Below are 19,943 nucleotides of genomic sequence, written 5' to 3'. Positions count from 1 at the left end.
CCATTCAACTCCCCAATTGCATACAGCCAATTGTGGGGAACAGGGTGAACAGGTTGCTGCTTACTTCTATCTATAGAATGCATCAGCAGCCGAGCGGGACTCCGGTGTCGGTTCCACATCTCCGATCCACTAAAATAGAACTTCCTCCTCTTCCATATAGGATTACTCAATGATAGACTACCATTAAGGTAAAGAGGAATGTGCAAGGACAAATCTCTACTCAAATGGAGATATGGAAGAATACGATAGGAAGATTAGGAAGATCTTGGACCATCTTTATCAAAGCATACCTGTGAAGCTATGCCACAAATTTATAGGTAGTTTTAATGATCTCCCAACAAACAGTAGGCTCCTTAATGTTACAAGACCCAGTTCAGTAATTTACCAAGAAACACAAGGTATATAATTTCCCACTATAAATCTAAGCCGCAATAGAGAATATGACTTAGTTTCAAAATAAAAATAACTCAAATGAATCTCTTGATTCATAGAATATTACACGTCTTGAGCAGCTCCAGAAAAAAATGCATCTTGCAAGCATAAAATAAATCAAAATAGCAGATTAAGAAAAAACATTTAGTTAGTGTCATGTCATCTACCTGCAAGTAAGTGCTACCTAAAATAACTGAAATACAAAGAATCCTCTACCAAATAAACCAATCATTCAAACAGATGGAAACAAAGGTCTTTAACTGACAGAGAATGCAACAACCTTTCATTTCTTTCTATGAAAAATGACAGATGGTAGTAAAGGCACACTACTCTGTTTCAAATGCAGAGGAAGAAACAAGCTAGTAGATCCCAAAACCAACCACATCAAGTCAGCTCATGCGTCCATGAAAATCTCCCATGAAGGAACGTATGGGTTATTGAAAACCACCAAACAGATCACTACCACACAAGAACATGATGATTCAAGATATCAAGAGCAACTATAGGACAACTATAAAAATACGAAGCAAATTACAATAAGCCAGAAACTTGATGGTGACAAATAATGTCATGTATGGTGACGTATAAGGATGAAAACCTCACCCATCAACCTTAATCATTGACGAAAGTAATATAATACTAATGGCAAACATATCAAGTGCTTAATTTGAGGGGAAGAAACTCCCTTTGGGATCATGGGGATAATTTGGGTTTTGCGTCTACGAACAATGCCAAACACCTTCATGGAAAACCAGTATACATATATCTAAACAGAATGCACCATAGATAATACTATAATAAGTTGGTAATATAAACATATTTAACGTCATCTGAAAATGGGACCTAACTTGTCAAAGTTGTGTCGTGAACTTCTGAAGTTGTTCTTTGTCTAGCACAAATCTATAAAGTGGGAGTTTAAGTTACCACATTATTCAATAACAAAGGGAATAGTTATATTAGTGAACACATGACTGATGCAAGTTACTTGCAGGTAAGGACAAAGCATTTCAAAATCCACAAATGATCTTGCCATGAAAGACCAACATCTAGACAATGTGGTGTTGATCAGCAGGATCAGATCTGTCATGATCTAGCCGCAAACTGCTAATACATGAAACCAATTTTGGGATGCCTATTTTCAAATGCTAAATAGGCTACCTACCATGCCCAACAATGACTCAACGAGACCTCCATGATAGCCCGCTGATTAAAGGCACACTAATTTTTAATTGCACTCACATGCAGCTTTAGCAAAATAAATGCAAAATCTGTGCAAAATCTGCTGACCGTTCCTCCTTGCTCCACCTGTAGTAGTTGAAGATCAGCGACAGCAAAAATAAAAATGCCAAAAAAATAAAAATAAAACTAACTTGGACCCTTTATTAATTAAGGCATTCAACAAAATGAAAGTTTATTCCTTGTTATCGTCAGTAAAATACCATGCTTTGAAAAAGCAAAAAAATCTAACGTACCTTGATCTTGTTGATCGCACAATATTGCTAGTATTCTTTTCCACCAGTTCCTACAACTGAATCAAGAACATAAAACCAAAGTGGCTCAGAAATAAATATTAAATATTCAGTACAAAATACAGAGGGAAGTTAATTTGTTTCAAACCATGTTTAAGATCTAGACACAAATGGCACGCTGAGAAAGAACTGCAGCGCTGGCCTGCTTGCCGAGTTGGTACCGACGAACACATACCGGCAACTTGCCAAGGCAATCATCGCGCCACAAGTCACACTGAGGCCTATTTGCCAAGGAACTTGCAGTTGCTAATTGCAGCACAAGCATTCCATTTAATAGAATGCAGTTTTTCTTGCTCAAGAATAATGCAGTGTGACATATTTCCCAATGAAGATGAGGCATATTTGCCAATGAAGTTGCAGTCAATTGATAGTCACGGTTAGACCTATAATGATGTGAAGGAGAAATAATATGTTATCTCAAAACGGGAATTCAATGCCTGTGCCGATCAGTTTATCAAAACCGATGGAATGTGAGTGCAATTTTTAACAAAAAAATATCAGATTAACTCAAAGGATACATCTGTATGATATTAATAACTGCTCCAAACAATCCCAACATTGCCATCAACTCAATTGTATAATTGTATTGTTCTTTTTCACCAGATACCCCTGAAATATTAGGAAGAAAATTGAGTGTCAACAACAAAAAAGTGCCAAATAATTCTTAGATGCAAGTAGAACAAATCAAACTGAAGTTTCAGGGTCGAGTCTGTACGGGGCACGCCTCACCAGCATGTCTGCTCGTGGCAGCCACCATGGCCCCATGGATGCTCTTCTTGATAACCAATGCAAGCAGAGGGACCTCATCTGAGAACACACACTTGCAATACCGATAGCCGACGATCACCACAATCAACGGCAGCGTACACCAGCATATCCACAAACAGGTCTCATGCAGAAGACATTCAGTGAGCCAATCTTCTTGCGCCTGGCGACCAAATCAAGTGGAGAGAAGGGGAGGATAGGAAAAGGGCGCACCTCTCAGAAATCATTCGTTGCCCCGGAGCGATAAGGAGAGGGGCATGCAAGAAGGAGGGCCGCGCGAATCGGCGGCCATCACGTCGTCGTCCTGTCTTCTGTTCTTCAATCTGTCTGTGCGGCGCCGGATAAACGGAAGACCCCGTCGCGCCTCGGCCGACACGGAGGGTTGTGGGCGAGAGAGGGGCAGAGAAGGTGATGGTGATGGAGCCGTTCATACTGCTGCAGACGGGCGCGGAAGAGAGGCGTCGAGGACGGCGAGGGGAGGGGAAGCGCGAGCGGCGGCGGCAGCACAGGACGGCGAGGGGAGGGGAATGTTGATAGGGTTTCTACCGCTCTGTCGGTGCCCTTCTTTTGCTCTCCCGATCCTTTTTTTTTTCTTTTTTTCTTTCCTTACGTGGGCCAACAGCCGAGCCAACAACGTCCTGACACGTGGGCCAACAGCCCAACAGATAGCAACAAAGCAACACCGGCGATCAACCCAGGCGCGCAACCCCGCTATCGTGGATAGCCTAGGAAGCGCTCCAACCCACACGCACTTGCTTGTTCTTAATGCCAAGGCGCTCCGCTAACGTAATCCGGACCGCCGATTTCCGATCCAACGAACACGATCGCACGGGGCGCCCTGCAGTTCCAACCGGCTAGAATGCCCGCCTGTGCAGTACCAGGCCACCACCAATCCTCACGGCTTCATCACCGCCGCCGCCGCCATGCCTCCGCTGCTGCTGCGCTCTCCCCTCTCCCTGCTCCTCCTCCGCCGCTGCAGACCTCCACCTCCTCTCCTCCGTCGCACTAGTCTACCACCTCCGCTCGCCCTGCCCAGGCAGCGCCGCCTCTGCACTGCGTCCGCGCACCTCGCCGACCCGCTCGTCGCCCCAGGTTTAGCATCGCATCCTCCCCATTTTCTTAATGCGTGCCTTGTGACGGCGAGACAGATGTAACCGTGGAGGGGACGGGATTTTCTCCTGCAGGGGTGGACGAGGCGGTGGCGGGCTTCGTCACCGGCAAGCGCAAGGCCACCGAGGTAGCCCACGCGTAGGTACTACTAGTCCCCCCATTCTCGTCGCCTACTGCATAAACTAACTCCTGACTTACTCCCGTTGCTGAAATAACACTCATGAGTGTGGACTGTACTATATTCTCAGTGCCGTGTTAGCGATATGCATGCACCTGTTGATAGCTCTGGAAGTGCATTGTCCGTGTAGAATTCTTTGTAGAATTCATTCAGATGAGATGTCTATCACAAGCTAATTTTCTATTTTTTGGGGGGAGTGTTACTTACTGTTACGTTTCTGTCTGATTAGGGTGTGGAGGAGTATTGTTAGGAAAGGAGATACAGTGGTTGATGCCACCTGCGGGAATGGCAACGACACGTTTGCTTTGCTTAAGATGGTGGCCGATGGAAGCGGGCGAGGGCGCGTCTATGGGATGGACATCCAAGATTCCGCGATAGATAGCACCTCCTCTTTTCTGAAGATGGCCGTCGATAGCCAAGAGGTATGCATTTGAAGCAACTGCACGAAACGTAAATAAGAATTGCTGGTTTGATTCTGAACTACCGAATGTGGCTTGTTTTATCCATCCCCTTTGAGAAATGAGAGGCAAAAAAATGGACAGCAGTTGAAATGATTATGTAGCAATACTCACATAAGTTTGCCGATATTTTTGGTCTAAATGTTTTCGTTGTGATATTCTACCTGGACCTTAACATTCTGAAGAATAGGAAGAGGGAGAAAAAAGTCCCACTGCCACATTATCATGAAACCTCACTTTGTGCCGTGTGCTGACTAAACTCTATATATTTTTTCTGCAGATGGAGCTAGTCAAGTTGTTTCCGATATGTCACCGTAGAATGGAGGAGATTGTTCCGAAAGATTCTCCTGTCAGGTGATCAAGTTTTTTTCCTTTTACTTCATTGGTATTTCAGTTATGTGGTTCAGTAAAACAGTATCCTGAAATTGGCAGTTTGAGTAGCTATGATCCTGACCATGTATTTTTAGTCTTGTAGCATTCAATCTAGGATACCTTCCAGGAGGAGATAAAACAATAGTCACAGTACCTAAGACAACTGAGCTGGCATTGCAAGCTGCCAGCAGAATTGTTAGCTCAGGGGGACTCATAAGTGTCCTTGTCTACATTGGGCATCTAGGTGGAAGGTAATACTGTAATATTCAGTTGGCAACTGCTAATAATATGTCAAACTGTGAGATCTTTGTTAGCTTTTTCAGTGATTGATGATTGCTAAAATGTTTCATCTAAAATGTTTGCACTCTAATCAAATATCATTTTAAGACTAGATTCATTTATCTTTTCCGCTTGCTTGCGTGTAGGGATGAACTCGCCATTGTCGAATCATTTGCATCAAGCTTGCCTGTTGATACATGGGTGAGTTGCAAGTTTGAAATGATTAACAGACCAGTTGCTCCAGTACTTGTTCTCCTGCACAAGAAATGATCGGAGTTCCAGTGAGGGTCTACAATTTTGGGACTCCATGTTGATAGAATTAAGTGCTACAGTGCATGATGTGAATCCTGTGATGCTGATCGCACCAGTGAATGAATGAGGAAGGAATTCTATAAAGGCTATGTAACCGAATGATTTTTGTCAATTGTACAATTTTCTTGATGTCAATCTTGTTCTGGAGCCCTGTGATTCTGACTTGCTCATTGAGGTTTTGAGTTATGAGAAATTGTACAGAAATTGTCAAACAACATAACGAAAAGAGAAGAGAAGGTTCAAGGAGTGGCCAGACTGAATTCTGTTGAGTTCCTGTGCTAGGTCCTTTTGCTGCAGTCATGTTGCTCTTTCTTTGTTGAATTTGCTCTTTTTCTCTCCTTTGTATCCTCTGTGAACTATGGCTGTACAAACTTCCAAGTTATCTCGGCTTTTAATGAAACTATAGCTCTATAGTTTTGGGGCTTCATGTTCCTGTTTCTGATCAAACTAAGTGCTACAGTATATTATGAGAATCATGTGATGCTACTGATTGCGGTTTTGAGTTAAGAGAAAGCTGCAAAGGCTGCCTTTAGCTCCAGCCAAATGAAATTTGTTGTCGGTTGTACATTTTTCTGTAAAGGCTGCACTTGGACCTGGTTTAACTAGCCAGGCAGTCAATGAACAACCCCCTGGAATCAGATCCAATTAACAGAGCAACAATAGAGAAAACCAAAAAAATACATGCATATACTACCTCCATCCCAAAGCTTAAGGCTTATATTTTTTTGAAAAGTCAAACCAAGTAAAGTTTGACCAAACTTTTAGAACAATCTATCAACAAATATAATATTTTGTAGATACCATGCGAAAATATATTTTATTATCTATTTAATGATATTAATATTTTGCATGTTAATGATTTTTGGTAAAGCTTAGTCAAATTGACATAGTTTGACTTTCTAAAAATAATATAAGCCTTAAGCTTTGGGATGGAGGTAGTAGTACATAAGAGAAGTTTCCTTCTTCAGCACTTCATAGAAAAGCCATATCTTTTTTGACTTGAGAAAAGCCATATCTGACAGTATCATGTTTGTTGGAGAAAGAAATCAATATGTCTTCAAGTTCAGCTAATCATGCAGCTCTATGGTCTATCTGGCATGCAATGCTGTACTATCTTAGGTACACAGTATGATCCCCTCTTTTTTTTCCTTCCAAGATAAGTAAAACATTTGTTTCAAGAAAAAGGTATGTGAAGCAGCAAGTACTCTGCTTGCTCTTAAAGGATTTGCATCATCATTTCTAAAGGCAAAAGTTGGTACTTCCATCAAGTTAAAGTTTGATTAATACCTGCAGCTAACATTATTTGTGTTTCTTCAAACTTCAAACTTTAGTGCCCCTCCACTTGTATCTTTTCTAATGCGCAGAACTGAAAATTAGCTATGTGCAAATGTAGGCACAGATACACCATTGTCAAACTTAGGCGGTAATAACAGAAACTGCTGCAATTTGATTAATGTCTAATCATCGGTCAAAAGAACTAATTATATAAATAGTTTGTGATTGAAAGATCTAATGAAAGGGTTCAAGAGCACATGTCTTCATTAAACCTTATGACTCTTTGACCAGTTGTCATGAATTATATAGTATTATTTGACATGCAATCTGCTACATAGAAGGACTTTCAAGATCCATCCAAACTACAAAGAGAGAGACTTCCAAGAAACGCCATTGGGCTATCAATTTATAATTCCATTCCATACAGTCTGAAATAACCTTTTTTTATTGATCTATGATGAAGACAGAATTTAAAAGTATGAACTGAAATTCCTGTGGCAATCTCTAAAATATTAATTTCCTATAGCCGGAAAATTTCCTGGTCGAATAACAAAAAGGTATGACAGGTGAGCAGAACTAGAACATCACTTTCCCTGTGTCCTTCTAATCCAGTCCAAAACTTGACGGCAGTCTTCCTCCCCAAGGAACAACCTGTTCTCTGAACGATAGGTTTTGAGATCATTGCTTTTGTGCACGCAACTTTCCCTTTTCATTTCAAGTGATTCAGGAACCACCATCTCTTCAACGCCATTGTAAGCATCGCAGATAAACTGAACAATCGCCTCAAAAGGCTGTGACGCATCAACCCACTGGTAAATCTTCTCGTTGCGGAACCAGGTCATCTGCCTCTTTGAGAAGTTCCTAGACGTTTGCTGAAACTTGGCCAGGAACTCCAAGAACTCTTGTGGGGAGCTGTTGCCTCCATTCTCTCTGCACTGCAACAAGTACTCCATGGTCTGCCTGTAACCTATTGCACGGCTTGCAGAGTAGCCCATCGCACGGCTTGCGGAGTCCATATTTGGCTGCAAACCGATATCAAGAAGCCATGAGGCTTCTGAAAGAAGGCCTCGCCCTGTGTCAGCCAGCATTTCCTCGCACCTCAAATCAATTGATCTGTAGAGTTCGACACGTGGGCACGCGAGGAAAATGCATAGGAAATCATAATCCAGTTCCTTCACTTGGCAGTCCATCGGGGAATCAGTCAGCTTGGTGCCGTGCTGCTGTTCCTGGAATGAGCTGTATGGTAAGGCGAATGCAGATGGAGGGGAACCTGATGACCTGATGATCTCAAGCCTTCTGCTCAACCTGACCCAGTTATTTGTGTCCAAGTCCCGAGCTTTGGGGTCCCCAGCCTGGAGCACCAGCTCCACGGCATCTTCCCACCGTAAGCCAGCAAGCTCAGACCGCACACTCGACGAGATCTCCACGGACGACCGCGGAACATCCGGCTTGCCGTACATAAACCACCGCAGGTACAGTCCGGTCCCTCCTGCAACGACGGGCACGCGACCCCTGTCAAGAACATCTTGAGTAGCGCCCCTCGCGTCGTCAAAGAAGGTCCCAGCCGAGTAATCCTCGCTCGGGTGCATGATGTCGATCAGGTGGTGCGGCACCAGGCTCCTCTCCTCGACGGATGGCTTGGCGGAGCCGATGTCAAGGCCACGGTACACCTGCACCGAGTCCGCGCTGACGATCTCACCCCCGAGCCTCCTGGCTACCTCCAGCGCCAGCCTGCTCTTCCCGGCACCCGTCGGGCCCGATATCACGATGACCTTGCTCTTCTTCCTCGCAACCAGTGGAGCTGGCGGCACCGCGACATGCAGCTTCTTGGCAGAGGAGCAGAGGGCAGGCCAGATGCGGCGCCGCGCGGTGGACCCGAACCCGAACCGCGGCCTCATTTCACAGCACATGGTACAGCGAGTACCTGCACGAGTGGAATTCATTCAGGATGAGACTGCAAAAACTGAAAAACGAGGCAGAGTTCGTTGGCGGCATTCCGCCGAGCACCTAGTGCGCAAACGGAACCAGCAGCCCATACATAATATCCAATTAAAGACAGATCAGTTGTACTGCCACATCAAGGAGGATGCAATGGAAGATGTGCTAATATATATCCAATTCGGAATACTAGCAATAAGGACAGTGGGTTCACCGCTTACCGAGAGAAGATGTGATGGATTCCCTCCGCTCCGCTGCAGCTAGTATGTAGACAGTAGCAGGGCGCGAGGAGGCGCGGGAAATTAGAGTGCGAGGAAGGCAGCTGGAGTGGAGACCGGGAAGCTCAAGGACTGGTCTCGCCGGCCTGCGACGACGGCGACGGCCATTGCCAGAAGGGAGACGACGCCAAAGGATATGGCGATGGCAACAGCGTTGGATATGGGCCAAAATGGATGGGCCGGGAACGAACGGGGCTGAATGTGTTGTTTCTGTTTAGAGAGAATCGGGGATTAAGCAAATGAATCCACAAGTGTTCTATTCCATCGATGATCTTGATACTTATACAATGCCAAGGGACGCGAACGGAGAGATGCGTCCGTTTGCAGGGGACATGGAGGCGCAGCGTCGGTTGCCAAAGAGCAACCGCATCGCTAATTACAAGTGAGGATTAACCTCTTATTTATCTAATAAATAAATCCTAACACTCCCCCTAATCCTTGCTTGTCCTTGTGATCGATCATCCTGGGAATAGTCTCTTCCAAAAACCCTGTGGGAAAAATAGAAGAAAATACCATATGCCATGAAAAACTCCTTCCGAAAACCCTGTGGGAAAAATAAGGAGAAAATGGCATATGTCATCCATGCTTGTACTGATATTGCCTCATTAAAAACCTTTCATGAGAAAACCGTTAAGAAAACTCACAAAGGAAAAGAGTAAAACATCGAAGATCCGATGATCTTCAACAGGTTATAACTGGGGAGATTTCTCCCCCGGAATCTTGCAAGTCACGAAGCCTCCTCATACCAATTCCATGTACATATTTATGAAATAGTGAACTTGGTAGGGACTTGGTAAACAAATCAGCGAGGTTATCACATGACTTCGTTTGCAAAATCTTTATTTCCCCTCCTTTTTGTAGCTCGTGGGGGAAAAAATATTTAGGAGCGATATGTTTTGTAATATCGCTCTTAATATAACCTGTCTGCATCTGTACAATACAAGCAGCATTATCTTCATAGATAATGGTGGGCGATTTCAGTGAACCAATCCCACTTGAACCTTGGACAAAGTTCATCATTCTGCGAAGCCATACACATTCCCGTGATGCTTCATACAAAGCGATTATTTCAGAATGATTCGTGGACGTAGCCACCAAAGTTTGCTTTGTCGACTTCCAAGAGAAGGTTGTACCTCCATGTAAGAAGACAAATCCGATCTCGCGATCCGGCATTATGGGGATCCGATAAGTATCCAAGCATCGCAATACCCCACCATGGTCCTCTCTTGATTTTTCCGATAGAACAAACCAAGATCTTTGGTGCCCTGAAGATATCTTAGAATATTCTTCACACCAACCTAATGCCTTTTTGTTGGCGATGCGCTGTATCTAGCCAACAAGTTTACTGCAAACGATATATCAGGTCTCGTGCAGTTTGCTAGATACATCAGTGCTCCAATTGCACTGAGATATGGGAACTCTGGACCCAATATCTCCTCATCGTCATCCTTAGGTCTAAAAGGGTCTTTGTCTCTTTCAAGAGACCTAACAACCATAGGTGTCTTGGACGGGTATGCTTTATCCATATTGAATTTCTCCAATATCTTTTGGATATAAGCAGATCGATGAACCAATATTCCAGAAGAAATATGTTCAAGTTGTAAACCGAGACAAAACTTGGTTTTACCCAAATCTTTCATCTCAAATTCCGTCTTCAGGTGATTACTAGCCTCATGTATCTCTTGTGTAGTACCAATGATATTCAAATCATCCACATACACGAGAGATTATACAAAATCCATCGGTCGATTTCTTGATGAATACGCATGGGCAATCCTCGTTATTCAAGTATCCCTTTTGCAAAAGGAACTCGCTTAGTCGGTTGTACCACATTCCGCCCGATTGTTTCAAGCCGTATAACGACTTCTGTAGCTTTACGCAATACATTTTGCGGTCAGCCTTCGGATTCGGAATCTTCATTCCCTCGGGAACTTTCATGTAGATATCCGTATCCAGGGACCCATATAAATATGCGGTCACCACATCCATCAATTGGATATACAAAGTCATTTGCACTGCCAGAGATATCAAGTATCGGAACGTGATTCCACTCATCACAGGAGAATATGTTTCATCGTAATCGATGCCAGGTTTCTGTGTAAAACCTTGTGCTACAAGCCTCGCTTTATATCTCACCACCTCATTGTTTTCGTTCCTCTTTCGAACAAAAACCCATTTCGCCCCAATGGGGAAACGTGATGTGGAGTAGGTATTACTGCAGTAAATACCCCTCTCTTGGTAAGCGAGCGCAATTCATCCTCAATTGCAGCCATCCATTTGGACCAGTCCGAGCGTTTCATACACTCTGCCATGGTCTTAGGTTCATGGTCCAATGCGAGGTCATTTGCAATTTTTGAGGAGAAAAATATGTCGACATTTGTAGACTTTCTGTTGAATGATTCTCCTGTTTCAACATAGTTTATGGAAATCTCTTCAATACCTCCAGATTCATCGTGATTTCCCTCAACGACAGAATTGAGGTGTTCCGATATCCCAGCACCAATATTTTCTTCAACACTAGGTTGAACCTACATTTGCTGTTTGAGGGGTCCTTATGTCCCGCGGACACTTCTTAGAAGCCTTGTCCTTTTTGTCCAGATTTCTCCCCCTCTTGGGCGGTTGAGTGGTCTTAGAGCATCTCCAGTCGCGTCCCCCAAACCGTCCCCCAAACCGCGCCGGATCGAGCGTTTGGGGGACGTGTTTTGTTCGTGCCGCGTTTGGGGGACCTCGCTCCCCAGCCGCGTCCCCCAAACGCCGCCCCCAAACATTTAAAATAATTTTTTTAACACATAAACCATTTATATCAAATGTAGCATATGAAAAAAATGTTTTCGAGGATTGTTTTCAAATTAAATTACAATAAACAATAAAACAAGTAATCAAATATAATAAAAAGGGCTAGATGACATCAAGGTGCCACGGTATTTCCTTTGATCCTCCACAAATGCTCAACGAGATCAGCTTGAAGTTGCTCATGCACATTGCTGTCACGGATCTCTGCGTGCATGGCGAGAAAATCAAGCAAAATCTGCAGGCAACTCATGATCAACCTCTCGCGAGAGGGCCTTGACACTCATAGGGACCAACATGTGACCTAACATGATTCTTGCGGTCATCCTCGATGATCATGTTGTGCATGATCACACAAGCCCGCATCACCTCCCACATTTGGTCGTGAGACCAGCTTAGAGCAGTGGTACCGGACAATGGCAAATTGTGCTTGAAGCACACCAAATGCCCGCTCGACATCCTTCCCGCAAGCCTCCCGTCGTGTAGCAAAGTGAGAATTCTTCGGACTCGATGGATTCGAGATTGTTTTGACAAAAGTGGCCCATTTTGGATATATACTATCGGCTAGATAATAGCCTTTGGTATATTGGTGGCCATTGATCTCATAGTTGCATGGTGGAGCATGCCCTTCCACTAGTCTGTCGAACACCGGAGACCGCCGCAACACGTTGATGTCATTGTGTGATCCCGCCATGCCAAAGAAAGAATGCCAAATCCACAGGTCATAATCTGCCACAGCTTCAAGCACCACACCGCAATATCCCTGACGCCCTTTGTATATACCTTGCCAAGCAAACGGGCAGTTCTTCCATGCCCAGTGCATGCAATCGATGCTTCCAAGCATTCCAGGAAATCCTCTGGCAGCATTTTGTGCCATGATCCTTGCGCTCTCTTCCTCGCTTGGCCCTCTCAAGTAGTATTTGCCAAAATTTCCCACCACAGCTCGGCAAAACTTGTACATGCACTCAATGGCAGTAGACTCACTCATGCGAAGGTAGTCGTCCCGTGTATCGGCAGGTGCTCCGTATGCAAGCATCCTCATGGCGGCGGTGCACTTCGAATGGATGAGAACCCGAGAACGCCTACAGCGTCGAGCTTGAGCTTGAAGTAGGGGTCGAACTCTCGAACGCCGTGGAGGATATTCATGAACAGGCCCTTGCTCATCCTGTACCGGCGCCGAAAATTGTCGGCATGTGTTGCCTCGTCGGCGAAGTAGTCGTTGTGCGAGCATGGCATGCCCCTCCATCCTCTCGCCGGGGCTTCGACTTCCTTCTTCCCGGCCTTGATCCTCGCGCGGCGCGGCCTCTTCCTCTTCTCCGCCTCGCGCGTCAAGCATGTCTCGGAGGGACGCGATGATCGGCAAATGCTCCCGCAGGTCGTCGTCGAACGCTTGCTCGTCCTCCGGCCAGCCAGGGCAACCATCTCATCGTCGCTCGTCCATGGCTAAAGCAAAATCAATGGTTAAAATTGCGCCGAGGCGGACGACGCAACAAACAGCGACCAATCGCTCCTACCCGGCAAGTCGTCGAGCACCTTCCGTGCGCGGAGGTGGAGGCGGATTTGACGGCGCGTTCGGGAGGCGCCGGCGACGCGGCGGCGGCACGACCGGCGGGAGCCCCAGCCGCGACAACGGTGGCTGACTCGCGGCACGCATCGTACGCCCAAACGGCCGGGAAATCCGGCGGCGGCGGTGGGGTGGGAGGCGCGGGAAGGAAGGAGCGACGAGAAAAGAGGCGCGAACCAACGGTTTATGCAAATAGTCGCCGACATGTGGGAGCCCGCCTCGCTTGCGTTGTGTCCGGCGTCCCCGGAGCGTCCCCCGTGGGACGGGGACGGGCTCGGGGCGCCGGACACCGTATCGGGGCGCGCCGGACAAAAAAGGGCTTTGGGGGACGCGGCTGGAACGCTTTTTTTGTCCGGCGCGCCCCAAATCGCTTTGGGGGACGGTTTGGGGGACGCGACTGGAGATGCTCTTATGTATCTCAACTCTCTCTGGGACATTCATAGCGGGAACATAGGATTTAGTGACACCTTTATAATCAGTAAATGCATCTGGCGGATTATTCGCAATATTTTGCAAATTGATGACCCTCCGAACTTCTAGTTCAGATTCATTAGTACGTGGATCCATAGATTGGATGCCTTCAACATTCCAATCTATCTCCCGGCATGCATTGTGGTTCTGTTCTCCCCCTAATGCCGGGAAATTATCCTCATCGAAGATACAATCAGCGTACCGGGCTGTAAAGAGATCCCCCGTTAGGGGCTCCAGGTACTTTATAATCGACGGAGAATTGTACCCCACATAGATACCCATCTTTCTATGTGGACCCATCGATGTACGCTGAGGTGGTGATATCGGTACGTACACAGCACAACCGAATCTTCGAAGGTGGGAAATACTTGGTTGATTACCACATACTAATTAACTGCAACGGGGAGGCCGTATGATATGCAGTTGGTCGAATTTGTATCAATTCCGCGGCATGTAACACCGCATGACCCCAACATGAAGTTGGGAGATTACAATTCTGTAGGAGTGGTCTTGCTATCAACTTTATCCTCTTGATAAGTGATTCCGCGAGACCATTTTGTGTGTGTACATATGGTACGTAATGCTCCACGCGTTATGCCTAAAGCTAGGCAAGTAATCATTGAATGCTCGTGAACTAAATTCAGCAGCATTATCCATTCCGATGGATTTTATCCCGTGTTCGGGATGGTTAGCTCTCGGCTTTATGATCCGAGTGATCAGCTTTGCAAAAGCATGGTTCCTTGTCGATATGAGACACACACTAGACCATCTTGTAGATGCATCAATGAGCACCATAAAATATCTGAATGGTCCCGATAACGGTTGGATTGGACCACATATATCTCCTTGAATGCGTTCAAGAAAATTCGATGACTCACTTTTTACCTTCAGGTATGAAGGTCTAGTGATTAATTTTCCAGTTGCACATGCAGTGCATACAAAATCCGAGGATTTTGGGAAATTACCAGCCGTTACGTTGTGTCCGAGTAGAACCATCAATAATTTTCCTCATCATCCCCACACCAGGATGACCTGAGCGATTATGCCATATCTTGAACTTGTCAAGATTTTGGAAAATTATTTTATACGCCAAATGTGGCTCGGCTTTATGTATGTGTAATACAATCCGGAAGATAGAGTAGGAAGTTTCTCAAGGGTCTTCCTTTCGGAACCCTTTTTCCGAGTTATGAGTAGGCTTTCAACCTCATCCTCTTCATGAGTTTCGATGTGGTAGCCATTACTCCGGATATCCTTAAAACTCAGCAATGTACGAGTTGAATCCGGATACAATAATGCTTCCTGGATCATAAGTCTCGTACCATTTGGGAGTGTGAATGTGGCTCGACTCGAGCCAACAATGACGGTGTCGCGACCACCTATTGTCATGACACTCCCCTTACTCTTTTTCAGAGTTTGGAAGTATTTAACTTCCCTTAAAATAGTGTTAGAGGCACCACTGTCCGTTAAACAAAATTCCTCCTCCATTGGATCTTTCAGAAGATTTCTATAGAGTAAAGAGAATAAAATCATTATTTTATCCAATCTCATATAGAATACACATACATATTATGTATGTCTGCACACATATTACAATACATTATGTTCCACAACATAATTATTACAATACCATATGTCTTATGACATATTTTACACACAATATATTTAAGGACATCATCACACAATACTTATGACGTTATGTGGAGATTAAAGTTGGTCTCCATATATGTCACTAGTAGAAGTGAAATCCACTAGCATGTCGTTGACATCAAGTGTAGGTCCTTTTGCTGAGCATGATCCTGGTTCTCCACGTTCTCCTGAACATCGTTCGGAGGAACACTTTGGGAACTCTCGATCATCGGGCCAGTGAAGTGAGCTTCGTACTGGTGTCCTTGAGGTTTCTTGCCCTTGATGGATTGTTGATACAGCGACACCAAATGCCTAGAAGTCTTACACTTGCTGGCAATATGGGTGTTACAACCACATCGGTAACAATTGGTAGAATTGTTACTCTTGTCATTTCTCTTGAAATGATTATTGCTCCTTCGGACTCCACTGCTATTCTGGTTCTCATTACGCTTCCACTTTCCTTTAGACCTCCTATGGTTCTTTCTTGAACCACGGGAGTTCTGAGCATTGTAAGAATTGAAATGTGCTTCAGGCAGCGGCAATGTTCCCGTTGGACGGGAAATATTATTCTTATCGAGAATTTCATTGTGCTTTTCTGCCTGAAGGAGTGCATATATCAATTCAGAATGCTTCTTATACTTTTGGTTACGATGCTGTTCAGCAATTAACCTCATATTAGGATGGAAAGTGGAGAGCGTCTTCTCAATGAGATCGTCATCCGAAACTGCACTGTTGCAGAATCTCAACTTAGAGTTGATTTGATGCACGGCGGAGTTGTATGCAAGAACGGACTTAAAATCCCGAAAACGGATAAGTGCCCATTGTCTTTGCGCTTCGAGCAACATCACCGATCTCCGTTGATCATAGCGCTCCTTTAAGGAGTCCCACAGGTGATAGAGGGTTTTCCTCCATCATATACTCATCTTTCGGAGCGAGGATCAAGGTGGTGCCGAATGAAGTGCAAAGAAGCATACTTTGCCGGTTCTGGTATAGCAGGAGCTCCTTGAGCAGGTGTGGTTATAGTGCTGATCAGATTCCTGGCCGCCAAGTTAATCTTGACATCCATGGCCCAGGTCAGATAGTTTCTGCCATCAACGGCAAGCTCAGCAAATTCTTTCTTGGATATGTGATCCATACCCTGCATGAAAAATATCATGCCCATTAATTTACCAACAAGTAAATTAATTGTGTGTAAATATCATGCTTGATTCATATAAAGGTCTAGGAAAAGCCTATACGACCCATCATATGACTTTCTACAAATAGATAATCACCATAAAATGGTGTAGATCATATTTGTAGGACACATGGAGGTAGTCACTACCTTGTAGTGTAGACCTCGGATACATGTGTACTTCCACTTTTGCTTAAAACACAAGTAGGTAGTCACTACAAAGTAGTGTAGACCTAACTCTTATGGTGCAACCTTGTGTTCTTAAAACACATTGAAGGTAGTCGCCACATGATGGCGTAGACCTCACAGTTGCGAATAAAGTTATTCATCCATAAGTTGCGTGCAAATGTGAAAATTGTCATATTATCTTATCAAGCATAGTCAACATAGGGCAATTATGAAATTGCAAACCATCATATGTTGACATTAAAATGTGCAGACAATACATAGTCATTGCTAGAAAATACTAACAAACACATATATACAAAAACTGAACAGCTAAAAAAGCTAAACAGAAAAGAGAAAACGAAAAGTTCTAACATACTGGGCCAAATTTTCAGCCCAATACGGTGGTTCTGGCCACCATTTTTCGTTTCTGCTTTTTTTTTTTTCAGGCCGGCCGAATGATCATGGGCCGTGGCCCGTCAGGCTGGGCGGCCGTTCGGCCCAGCCCCACACCGACAGGCGAGCGGATAAGGGTGGGGGGCGACGGTTCCGTCCTCGACAGCAACCGCCCCCCATCGTTCACCCCGGCGGCAGCAGCCAGCGCCGCCACCAACTCCACTCGCCCTAGCCGCCGTGTTCAACGGCGAGCGGCCGCAGCCGGTGGTGCGCCGTCCTCCTCCTCGGATGAGGACCCTCCTGGGAGGTGCGTCCCGGGTGCCACGCCATTGGAGTGGCCGTTGGAGAGGCCGAGCCTCACCGGGCTCAACTCCCCCGACCGTCGGCCGGCGCGGCTCGCCTGGAGCACGGCGCGAGGCACGATGAAGCGGAGACGGCGTGGCGGAGGCGGTGCAGCAACGGCGGGGCCTCCCGCGTCGTTGTCGAGGACGGCGTCCCGCGCGGCTGCCGGCGCGTGGAGAGGCGGATCGAGCCTCGACTGGGCGGGCTCGGCGGTCGCGAGTTCGTGCGCCGGAGTTGGAGACGGCAGGTCCGGCGACGCAGCACGCGGCGACGCCTCGGGCACCTCGGGTTCGGCCTCCTCCTCAACGTGGATCCCCTGTCGTGCAAGCTCGGGGCAGGCCCAGCCGTGCACTGGGCAAGGCAGGGGCGGAGGCGGAGCGGCGAGGGCCGGGTCGTCGACGTCCATGTCGTCGTTCTCCGGTTCCATCTGCTCGTCGGCGAAGAGGTTGGGCGCTGCTGGTCCGGCGAGGATCCACGCCGGCGGCGGCTGTGCCTCCGGTATCACCAGTGGGGCGGGTGGGACGGCTTGGGCGTTTGATGGCCCTGCGCCATCATCACCTCTGCGACCACGACGAGGGCCATGGCGGCGACCTCCGTACCAGCGGAAGCCGTAGCGGTGGCGCTCGTTCCGGCGGAAGACCTGGCGACGGCCACCGAGGTGTCGAAGGCGCTGCATATGGTGGTTGTGGCGGCGAAGTCCACCAGCACCATGGCGGCGGCGCGCGACGAGGCGGCTCCGGCGACTTTCCTGGCGAAGAAGACGCAGGAGGAAACCAATGAAACCTCCTGCAGGCATTTTTTTCTCACCTTTTTGTTGTTCTTGGTCCTTCTCCGGCGATCGCTGGAGTTTCGGCTGTTTGCTCTCGGTAGAGACGTGCTGATAACGTGTTTAGAGAGAACCGGGGATTAAGCAAATGAATCCACAAGTGTTCTATTCCATCGATGATCTTGATACTTATACAATGCCAAGGGACGCGAACGGAGAGATGCGTCCCTTCGCAGGGGACATGGAGGCGCAGCGTCGGTTGCCAAAGAGCAACCGCATCGCTAATTACAAGTGAGGATTAACCTCTTATTTATCTAATAAATAAATCCTAACAGTTTCTCTGTTTCCAGAAAGCTACACCGTTCGGGTACATACAATAAAAAGATGATTTAAACGACAATGCAAGAGAATTTCATTTTAAGAGTGGATTTTATACTTACACGTATGCATGTGGATGTTTTTATCACCGGCCATTGTGCTTTGAGATTCTAGTTTATTAGGACAAGGATAATATGCACTTAGAGATTTTTTTATATTAATTTAGTCGACAAAATATGAGATAAAAGTCACGAAAAATACCATTGGATTCATATTTAAAAGATATTTCCAATGGTATGATTTTTTCGACATATATCTTATATCTTGCTGACCAAATTAATGTTTAAAGTTATTCTTGAAGTGCATATTACCTAATAAACCGGTAATGATCCTCGTTTTCGACATACATCTTATATCTTGCTGACCTAATTAATGATCCTCGTTTACTATTATTGCAACTTAACAACATAATTTAGCACAGAAAATACTCCAATCCCTCCGAATGTTCCCATCTCACGTCTCCTTGGGGCTTAGTGTGCGACATGCATCCTGCCAGTTTCTAGAGGAGATGATATCATCTCCAGTCGCGTCCCCCAAACCGTCCCCCAAAGCGATTTGGGGCGCGCCGGACAAAAAAAGCGTTCCAGCCGCGTCCCCCAAAGCCCATTTTTGTCCGGCGCGGCCCGATACGGTGTCCGGCGCCCCGAGCCCGTCCCCGTCCCACGGGGGACGCTCCGGGGACGCCGGACACAACGAAGCGAGGCGGGGAGTGGCGGGGCCGACGCGTCGGCCGGCACGGAAGGCTAAAACCCCGTCGCCTACCTTTGGTCAAGCGACGTTAATGGCGTCCCTGTTTTCCTAGGCGACGCGAGGGACGCGTCTCGTCGTGCATGGCCGCGTGGCCGTCCGCGCCGGAGTTGTTGCGTGCAACCACCCGCTGCCGCCGCTGTTTTAAGACGCCCTCCGGTTATCGCCGCTCATCATAATCCTTCTCGTCGCCGCCGCCTCCCGCTTCCCGGATCCTCTCCTCGCCGCTCAAAAAATGTCGTCCTCCCGCAAGATCGCCGCGGCGAACGGCTTCGGCCGCGGCAGCCTCACCGTGGCGGAGGCGTGGGCGCCGTACCACGCCCGGTATCCGGTCCCGCCGGACGTGCGGCTGCCAAGCGGCGGCGGCCGGAAGATGGCCGTGAACGGCATTGGCATCCCGCCGCCGCCGAAGCCAGACACGCAGCAATGGCGGGACGCCATCAAGGCCCGTCGGGCTCAACTCACCGCCGAGGAGCGGGCGGATCCGACATGGGCGGCCAAGGACAACGACGACTGGTGGACGACGTACTTCAAGGCCAAGTACGACGTCGAGATGCACATCACCGACGGGCTCATCGGCGGGCCCAACAGCCGGAAC

At 46.8% G+C, this 19,943-nt stretch overlaps 2 protein-coding genes across 2 annotated transcripts; one reads left to right on the top strand and one right to left on the bottom strand.

The window, feature by feature from the left end:
• The first annotated feature begins 3,649 nt into the window (after positions 1-3,649).
• LOC124647752 (putative rRNA methylase YtqB) lies at positions 3,650-5,564 on the top strand. The gene is made up of 6 exons (XM_047187635.1): positions 3,650-3,818; positions 3,911-3,974; positions 4,244-4,436; positions 4,753-4,826; positions 4,940-5,095; positions 5,270-5,564. The coding sequence occupies exons 1-6, from the start codon at positions 3,650-3,652 to the stop codon at positions 5,391-5,393; spliced, it is 780 nt and encodes a 259-aa protein (XP_047043591.1). The 3' UTR covers positions 5,394-5,564.
• Positions 5,565-7,088: 1,524 nt separating this feature from the next.
• LOC124708827 (tRNA dimethylallyltransferase 9-like) lies at positions 7,089-8,620 on the bottom strand. Its single transcript, XM_047240478.1, has one exon. The coding sequence runs from the start codon at positions 8,618-8,620 to the stop codon at positions 7,295-7,297; it is 1,326 nt and encodes a 441-aa protein (XP_047096434.1). The 3' UTR covers positions 7,089-7,294.
• Positions 8,621-19,943: the final 11,323 nt, after the last annotated feature.

This window comes from Lolium rigidum, chromosome 4 (assembly GCF_022539505.1).
Source record: "Lolium rigidum isolate FL_2022 chromosome 4, APGP_CSIRO_Lrig_0.1, whole genome shotgun sequence".
Taxonomy (NCBI): Eukaryota; Viridiplantae; Streptophyta; class Magnoliopsida; order Poales; family Poaceae; genus Lolium; species Lolium rigidum.
This window is presented reverse-complemented; position numbering and strand designations above follow the sequence as displayed.

Excerpts from the sequence above, each read along its gene's own strand:
- LOC124647752 (XM_047187635.1), top strand. The coding sequence starts at position 3,650 with ATGCCTCCGCTGCTGCTGCGCTCTCCCCTCTCCCTGCTCCTCCTCCGC. Across the intron at positions 3,975-4,243 it reads GCCACCGAGGTAGCCCACGC|GGTGTGGAGGAGTATTGTTA; the intron begins GTAGGTACTACT and ends CTGTCTGATTAG. Across the intron at positions 4,437-4,752 it reads TGGCCGTCGATAGCCAAGAG|ATGGAGCTAGTCAAGTTGTT; the intron begins GTATGCATTTGA and ends TTTTTTCTGCAG.
- LOC124708827 (XM_047240478.1), bottom strand. The coding sequence starts at position 8,620 with ATGTGCTGTGAAATGAGGCCGCGGTTCGGGTTCGGGTCCACCGCGCGG.